A 9,957-nucleotide genomic window follows, 5' to 3' on the forward strand; every position below is an offset into this window, starting at 1 on the left:
CTGACAACATGATTTTTTGTTAGCACAGTGGACTATAAGAAGACATTGAGATGATTTCACAAGTTTTAGGTTACTAGTAAGTAGTATATCATCTATAAGTTTAGACATTATTTCTGACCATATTTGACTTGTTAGTATACAGCAGATATCTTACAATAACAAAAAGTACATACGAGAGACGTTGATGAAGTTGGTGAAGAAAATATTGATATATTTTTGCGGACTTTGCGGGTTTCCCTTTGTAAGCTTCCTATTATCGAATTGCTTTCATCGAGAATATAAGCTGTGCTTCTCATATATATATAGGTTCAACAGACAATTCCAATACAATACCAAAAAATCATCCATGACAAATCTCTTAAAATCACCAAAATAGTTTATGAGGTTGGGGTTTCATTTATATAGACTTCTTTTTTCTAAATCTATAATGTAATAATTTAATTGTATCCTTTCTGTCTTATAGAAATTTGGATTTTCCTTTCTACACCAAAGAAACAATCATATAGGTACTCTCTGACCCTGATCTTCGTGGAGTTCTTCAGCTATGATTGGACTTCAAAATATGCATTTGTTTGTTTTAAATACTTTTTCCTTTAAAACGAATCTTTTATGAAATTTAAAGAAAAAGCATGCATATATATATATATATATATATATATATATATATATATATATATATATATATATATATATATATATATATATATATATATATATATATATATGATCCAAAGACTTTTTTTATCTATTTTGGAGTGGAAAAGAAAATATTATCTTTATATAATAGAAGATATATATATATATATATATATATATATATATATATATATATATATATATATATATATGGTAGAGATATTATTATTGGTATGAAACATTTTAGAAAAAAGTTATACAATTTAGCTTAAAGTGAATAATATCACATGTTAAAGGTGTCTTCTGAGTGATTTAGCTAAAAAAAAAAATTAAATATTTGTTTAGACTGAAAATCAGCAGGAATATTACGGAAACAAGTTGATTCTACCTCGCATCAAACTTGTTCAACGCTATATTTAGCTTTTCTTAAAACAAGAATATTACTCCCTCCGTTCATTTTTAGTTGTCCACTTTTAACTTTACACTCACTTTAAAAAAAAAGTATGTATTTTATAATTTTATCCACAATAACGATACCATTACCAAAAATCTTGAAAAATGATTTGGGGAATGAGCAATTATTGATAAGGGTAAAATTAGAAAAAAAAAGATTTTCTTTCTCTTGATTTAGTATATAGAAAAGTAAAAGTAAATATATATTTAGTACCGTAGACAAATAAAAGTAAATGAAGAGAGTAGATAAAACTATTAAGTGATCCTTAATTTGTAGTCCATCGAAAACGTATTAATTTTAAGAGTTCGTGAAACGAAGATGCATATCGACATATGTAGAAACGATAACCTGCTTCATCAATGTTGCATCTAAACTAAAAACACTAACCTCGAAAAAGCAACATATTACTACACAACATCATAACGTTCACATTTGACTTATTTCTCTCTTACACATTGGACCCAAAGCTTCCAAGAGTCAGTCATTTAAACATTGAACTGTGCAAACTGCAAAAACGACAAACAATAATTTTCCCTCGCCACCTCCCAGGCTCCCAAAACCCTTTATCCAACACCCTTTTTAAACTATTCTATTCAGACGCTAGTCTTGGATTCTTGGTTCTAGTTTGTTTGCCTCGAAACTTTTCCTTTTGGCTTCTTCTCTTCTTTCCTCGATACCTATCACCCCTAATCCTTACCCTACACTTAAAAAACAAACACTCACACACCCAAGTCAAAACCCTTTAATTTCCTCACTACAAATACCCATTAACCCACACCCTATTTTCTTGAAATATCATTGGCTTGATTTTCTGAGTTTTGGGACTCCAGTATAAAAATATCCCCGTATTTCATCTATTACTAGCTGATTTGAATCCATATACTTTTGGGGTGTGCAACTTTGGTTGTTCTTTCCTTCGAGCTAAGATAGATCTTTATTCCTGTTTGTTAGAGAGAAAATGGTGCAACTGGAAGAGGAGGGCGAAAATGAACACAAGGATACCAATTTTTTCATCAATGACAATGTTGACGTGCTGATAGAGATACTGCAAAGGCTGGATGGTGGCTCCTTAGGGGTTGCTGCATGTGTTTGTAGACTCTGGTGCTCCATCACTAGGAACGACTCTCTCTGGGAACACCTCTGCTTCCGCCACGTGTCTCCGCCTCCGGACGGTGTAAAGACGGTGGTGTTGGCTCTAGGAGGGTACCGGAGACTGTACATGGTGTGTGTTAGGCCAGTGTTGGACCGACTGAAGAAGAGGAAAATAGGAAAGGAGTCTGACTCGGAGGTCGTTAGAAGAGTTTGGACACGGCATGAAGTGGAACTTTCGTTATCGTTGTTTTGTGTGGATTATTATGAAAGGGTATTTTTGGGTGGTGGTAGCAGCGGAGGAAGACTCAGAGGTGGAGGTGGCGGTGGCGCTCCGGCAGCATCGTCGCTTATGTTCCTTTGCAACGCCGTCAACGTTTGAAAAGTTGGAATCATTTCGATCACTATAAGTATAAGATGGCGAAAAGAACGATGACATATTAGATAAAGCAGGGTCATCTTTTTATGTTTGCTAGTATTACTTTTGATTTTTGGTAATTGAAATTTCTAGTATTTGTTCCTAATGGGGTGTTATTAATTATTACTAGCAATAAATAAAGAAAATCAGTTAATATTCTGATATATTATTTTTTGTTTATCTTTACCGTTATATGAGTGTTGAATATAAGGTGATTTCGTATTCATTTTTTGTAGTCTAGCCATCAAAACAAGAATTTTCTTGCTTTAATGTCTAAAATATACGAATCTTTCTATACTTCCTTCACTAATTAAGAATTCGTTCTTCCCACGTGAAGTAGAAACGGACTTTACTGAGGTAATTCACTCTCTTTATCACGGCAATAGAATATATGACGATATTGTTAATTCATGCAGGTCGTTAATGCACTCGGAGAAAGGTATGGTCATCCGCCACGTATTCTGGCAAGGAAATGAAGTAGTCCACCACCTAGCAAAGTAGACCGATGCACACACAAGGATTAAAAAAATATTATGTGTAGCCTCCGCTTTTTGTTGAATCTTTTGTATTTAAGGATCAAAAGGAACGATATATTTTTGTCAAGTTTTTAACTGTTAACGGGAGCCCAAGTCCAGGCCTAAACACAACTCTCACACGGCAGCCCACTTAGTATTTAATATAACTTTTATATTTTACACTTTAATCTATATATTCTTTCATTAATTGCTTATGTATATTAAGCAGGGGAGCACTCTAGATCATGGGAGATTCATTTTTGTATCAGAAACTTCTAGAGATTAACAAAATAAGTCATTCTTCTCTCTTTCTATGTTCTAGGGTTTTCTTTGTGAAATTTTTTCTCACATAGCTCGATTCTCACACTAACATGGTATCAGAGCAAAGGAATGGATGATCCTCGTTCTCCTCCTTCGACCGATGGTACCCTCATCGAGTTTCATAGAGGTTTTTTGTTTCGTCGACCTCCGTCTGCCCTCACATTTTAATGTGAAGATTTGGGCTGCGGTGACTTCTAGTTGTGTATTGCAGCTATTTGAGATTTTCACGGTGATCTTTTGGTGGTTTTCCTTGAGCTCTCCGATTTTTTTGTTTTGCCCCGTTGATTTTCAACCGATAATTTTGGTTCAAGGCCTTACCTTCTTTAGGTTGCAAAGAAGGACAATAATATTCTCTTTAATCATGTTGCTTACTGGTGATAGTCGAGTATATTTTATTCCTGTATTAGGAATTTTATATATCTAGGATTAATCATAGGAAGTCCAGGTATTAGTTCCTCTTCTGTGTTAGATGGTTTTGATGATTTTACCATACATCCATCTCACCCCTTTTATGTACATCCATCTGATAGTCCTGGTACACACCTAGTATCTCTACCATTCGATGAGAATGGTTTTGTTATTTGGCGCAAAAATACACTTACTTCCCTTTCTGCTAAGAACAAATTAGGGCTTATAACTGGAAGAATTATCAAACCTCAACTTAACTCTCCTTATTACTCCTTCTGGAAAAGATGCAACGACATGGTAATTGCATGGATAACAAAATCATTATTTAAAGTCATAGCAAACAGTGTAATGGGTTTTGATACTGCTAAAGACATTTGGGATAATATTAATGAAAGATTTGGGACATCAAATGATTCAAAATATATTCAAATACAAATGGAAATTAGTGTTGCTTCCCAAAGGTCTTTAGACATTGCCACTTATTTTACTAAATTGAGGGGTCTTTGGGATGAACTTAGTACTGCCTATGTAGGACAAGTGTGTATCTGTGGAGCCTTACCGAAATTCATTGAACAACAGAAAATATACTAGTTTCTTAGTAGTTTAAACGAGTCATACTCCACCTGCAAGAGTAATATTTTGATGACGACATCCCTTCCATCCCTAAGCAAAGCCTACTCTATGCTACAACATGATGAAAAATAAAAGGAGACTTCAACTCCTATCCCCCGCTTCTCAAATGAGTCATCTTTATTCAATGCTTCTAGCAGTCCTATTCAGGCACCTGCTAGGACTTTTATCCAAAGGTTCCAGTTTGAACAAAAGAGAGGCTCGGGTTCTTCCTCTTAATTGTCTTGCAAGTATTGCAAAAAGACTGGTCATACTATTGAGAAGTGTTACAAACTACATGGGTTTACCCATGACTTCAAGTTTACCAAAGGCAAAAGGTCTGTTGCATGTGTGCAACTGAAGGTCCCCTGCATCATCATGCTCACACCAATGGGCAGTCTTCTGAGACCACTGGTCATGGTTTCAGTAAGGAACAATATGAGCATCTCATGACCCTCTTCCAACAGCTGCATCATCCTCCTATCATACATCCGGAACCTCCTGGTTTAGAGAACATTGGTTTTGCTCACTTTGCAGGTGTGTTTAATCATCCTGAAGAATATTCTACTTCCTTTCATGCATGTGTAGTTTCAAATTTAGGTTCAAATCTTTGTATTCTAGATTCAGGTACTAACAACCACATGACACCACACAAACACCTTTTAAACAACTTAACATCACTCACTAAACCTTTCCTAATAACTTTACCTAATGGATATAAAGTGAAAGTCATATCTATTGGGTCTTTACAACTCAGGCCAAATATGATTTTGCATAATGTTCTATTAGTTTCTTCATTTCATTTCAATCTAATAACTATTCATAAACTCCTTGTTCAAAATTCAGATGCATTACAACCTTTACCATTTCTGCCTGCATTTTACAGGGCCCTTCTCTCAGGAGGCCATTGAAAATTGGTAAAGCTGCAAATAGGTTGTACTTCTTGCATCCATCTATGAGTTCATCTGCTATGTCTGCTTCTTTTCATATTTCTATTTCTAGTCCTGTTCAATATAATAATTCTAGTGCATCTTAAAATGCTTAGTCTATTTCTATAAGTGTTCCTCTTACCTATTGTACTACTTGTACTTCCTCTAATATTAATAAAACTGATGTGATTTGGCATCAAAGTTTGCGGCATGTACCTTTTAATAGAATGAAATTTATCTCCTTTTTGTCTGGCAAAGTTTCACCTAAACAAACCTTTTTCTGTGATGGATGCCCAATGACAAGACAACAGAGATTGCCATTTTCTAAAAGTTTTATTCATTCCTCTACCCCTTTCCACCTTGTTCATATTGACATCTAGGGCCTATATAATACTTAGACCTACAATGGGTTCAGGTATTTTTTGACCTTGGTAGATAACTTTTCCAGAGTCACTTGGAATCATCTATTGTCATACAAGAGCAATGCTCTTTCTATGCTTAAGGCTTTTCATGCAATGGTAAAAGTTCATTTTAACTCCACTATTAAGACTTTTAGGTTTGATAATGCTTATGAGCTCGGCTCTAGCTCTGAAGCTCAACAATTCTTTTCTTTCAATGGCATTCTCCATCAGACTACTATCCCTCACATTCCTCAGCAAAATGGTGCAGTTGAAAGAAAGGACAAACACCTATTGGAAGTATCTAGGGCTCTTTTGTATCAATCCAAACTTCCCCTCAAGTATTGGGGTGACTGTGTTCTCACAGCCACTTATTTGATCAATAGACTACCCTCTATTGTTCTACATAACATTTCTCCTTTTTGAAAAACTACATGGCTATCCCCCTTTTTTTGATCATTTGAGATCTTTTAGGTGTATTTGCTATGCTACTAGCCCTAATCATGGGTGGGATAAATTCAAACCTAGAGCTATTTCTTGTGTATTTCTAGGATACCCCTGTGGGAAGAAGGGTTATAAGTTCCTTATTCTTTCTATTTATTCTATCTTCTTCTCTAGGGATGTGTCTTTCCATGAACAAATTTTTCCTTACCACCTTCCTCATTCCTCTCCTTTCCCTTCTCCCCCACTCCTTTTGTTGATTCTGTTGTTCCACCTGTTGCTCCTCTTCCATCTCCTCATCCTCCTACAGCTTTTATCTCTCATGTTGCACCTTGTGCCTCTTCTCCTTTATCTTCTCCTACTACTGTACCTACCTCTCTTTCTCCTCCCACTTCCACTTCTGTTCCTCCTCCTCCTCCTCCCCCTCCTCCCCTTCTTGATCTCAGGAAATCAGGCAGAGTTATCAACCCACCAACATACTTATCAGACTTTGTTTGTTCTTCTGTTCTCCCCTCTTCTTCTGCACCTGTCTCCCTGAATCACAAGGTTTCTACCTCTGATCTACACATGCTTGAGCCTCAATTTTACCAGCAGGCTGCATCTAATCTTTCGGCAAGAGGTCATGCTACAGGAATTTCAATCTCTTGAGGCAAACTATATATGGGACATTGTCCTTCTACCTCCTCATAAGAAAGCCATCCCCTGCAAGTGGGTACATAAGATAAAGCAAAGGTCTGTTGGCTTCATTGAGAGATACAAGGCCAGACTTGTCATTAGAGGTGATACTCAGAAAGAGGGCATTGATTATACAGAGACTTTCTCTCCAGTTGACAAGCTCACTTCTGTTAAGTGCCTTCTCTCTTTGGCTGTCAAGAGACATTGGACTATTTTCCAGTTTGGTGTCAATAATGCCTTCCTTTATGGGGATCTCCACAAGTGTACATGAGGATCCCTCTGGTCTTCAGGTTTCCTCTTCCTCTACTTCTATTGCCTCTCATTTGGTTTGCAAACTTGGGAAGTCTTTATATAGCCTTAAGCATACTTCCAGGCAGTGGTTTTCTAAGTTGTCTGATGCCTTTCTCTCCAAAGGATACATTGCCAGCAAGAATGATTACTCCTTATTCACTAAGTCCTCTAGTTCTTCTTTGGTCATTCTAGTGGTCTATGTTGATGACATTTTCCTTGCTGGTTCTGATATTGCTGAAATAACTACCTTAAAACAGTTTTTGGATGAACAATTTAAGATCAAAGACCTTGGTCTGGTTCATTATTTTTTGGGCTTAGAGGTTTCCTCCATTCTAATGGTTATGTTTTGCATCAACACAAGTATACTTCAAGTTTGTTGGAGGAATTCAAGTGTTCTTATCTTTCTCCCATTGTCACTCCTCTAGATCCTTCTATCAAGTTAACTGTTGACATGTGTGACTCTCTCCCATATCCTAGCCTATATAAAAGATTAGTTGGCAAGCTAAATTTCTTACAACATACCAGGCCTGATATTGCTTATTTTATTCAGCATTTGAGTCAGTTTTTACAGACTCCCAGGGTTCCTCATATGTTGGCTACCCTGCATGTTTTGAGATACCTTATGTCTGCACCAGCCCGGGGAATTCTGCTGTCCAATACATCAGATCTATCTCTTGTTGGTTTTTCTGATTCTGACTGGGCCACTTGTGCTTTTTCTAGGAGAGGTCTCTCACTGAATTTTTTATTACTCTTGGTGGCTGCCCAATTTCTTGGAAGAGCAAGAAACAACCTACTATTTCTCTTTCCTCTGCTGAGGCAGAGTATAGGGCTTTGAGAAAGGTAGTAGCTGAAGTTTCTTGACTTGTTCGACTTCTTGGTGATCTTGGGCTTTCTATTGCTGCACTTGTATCTGTGTTTTGTGACAACTAGGTTGCATTACATATTGCAAAGAACCCTATGTTTCATGAGCACACAAAGCACATCGAGGTGGATTGCTATTATGTACGCGATTGTCTCTCTTCTGGGCGGATTTCTCTTCAGTATGTTCGTAGCCCTGATCAACTGGCAGACATCATGACTAAAGCCTTGGATGGTCCTCTACATCACTCTATCTTGGGCAAGCTAGGAGTATTTTCACCCTCCAGCTTAAGAGGGGTGTTAACATGAGCCCAAGTCCAGGGCAAACACAGCTCTCACCCGGCAGTCCACTTCATGTTTAATACAGCTTTTATATTTGACACTTTAATCCATGTATTCTTTCATTAATTGCTTATGTATATAAAGCAGGGGAACACTCTAGATAATGAGAGATTCATTTTTGTATCAAAAACTTTTGAGATTAACGAAATAAGATATTCTTTTCTCTTTCTATGTTCTAAGGTTTTCTTTGGGACATTCTTTCTCACACAACTCGATTCTCACACTAACATTAACAAATGATGCATGTAATGTACTAGCAAGCCTAGGAAACCTAAATGTCCTAAGTGACATGGATTATGACCGTAATGTTTTTAAAAATATTCCTGTTTGTTAAAAAAAAAAAAACTAAGAATTCTTCATAGATGATTAGACTCTTACTCTAGCTACCTATTTGCAATTAGTTAGCAAGTTCCCATAACCACCTGCATGGTTCTAGTATAATATATAATAGAAGATATCATGGATCTCAATTTCTTTTGGTAATAAATGGAAAATATTAATATTGACAAAAATAATATACCTACACAGCAACCAATACCTTGACTAATTACTACAAGATCTCTGAACAAAAAACTCATATCTAAGTACCATGTTCGATCCCTTAAGTATTGTTACTCTTTCCCTAATATTTGTTTGTATCTGTTGTGAATAAAGGATTGCGAAGGGAAATATTCTTTTTTTTATTAACTCTTTCTATCATAATTAAAGTGGTCTAAGCTGGAAGTAGAAGATAAAGCCACTAAAAGCGACAAGGGGCATGATTTTCACCCAGAAAATTTAAAATATAAAAAAACGTAAAAAAGCCAAGAAAATTCAACATTTAATACATATACATAAAAATAATTAACCCTTATATATACTGTATAAGTTTTCTAACGGAAAGACATTCGAATGAACCTCGCCCTAACTAAAAGAACAAAAAGGACATATGACAAATTAAAATCGAATAAATTAGTTGATCATGTAATTATTGTAAACTAGTTGGCCTCTAAAATGTCAAGCTACCACAACTTTCCTAGAGTAAAGTGTGGAAAGTGGAAACATGTCACCCTCTCCAAAACTCCACCTCTTTTATTTTTTTTCAAGGTGCAGAAAATTTAGTACTGCAGGCAAATGCAGCCTTTTCACATTTTATTTTACTATCATCTTCTTCTTAGTTTTCTTTTCAAAAAGATATTGCTTATAATATTATTATTATTTTGATGAAGCTAAAAAGATTATTTATCATCATAAATAAAATACAATATAGAGACTCCTCAGGTCTTGCAACTACCTATCCATCCCCAAAAACACAAACTTACCCTACAAGAAGAAAATAGCTTTATATTTGTACATTTGCAGTAACCTATCTGTAAATACTTTCCACCCATTCCTTATTTCTACTACTCTGTCTTCTCTAAAATTGCTTGTACTCGAATTCTGCACTCTTGCTTAATCTATTCACAAACTTTCTAGGGTCGAGGAACCTTGTGATGCCACAAGGTTGTTTTTCTAGTCTTCCCCATATGAGAGATCAGCGCCGCAGGATAGGTATTGCAAATGCACTGCACCATTTTCCTTTAACTAGTCTTGC

The 9,957-nt window shown here is 35.9% G+C and overlaps 1 protein-coding gene across 1 annotated transcript; it reads left to right on the forward strand.

The window, feature by feature from the left end:
- Positions 1-2,048: 2,048 nt before the first annotated feature.
- LOC104102096 (F-box protein SNE-like) lies at positions 2,049-2,561 on the forward strand. The gene has a single exon (XM_009609719.4). It carries the CDS (start codon positions 2,049-2,051, stop codon positions 2,559-2,561), a length of 513 nt encoding a protein of 170 aa, XP_009608014.1.
- Positions 2,562-9,957: the final 7,396 nt, after the last annotated feature.

Source organism: Nicotiana tomentosiformis, chromosome 5, assembly GCF_000390325.3.
Source record: "Nicotiana tomentosiformis chromosome 5, ASM39032v3, whole genome shotgun sequence".
NCBI classification, from domain to species: Eukaryota; Viridiplantae; Streptophyta; class Magnoliopsida; order Solanales; family Solanaceae; genus Nicotiana; species Nicotiana tomentosiformis.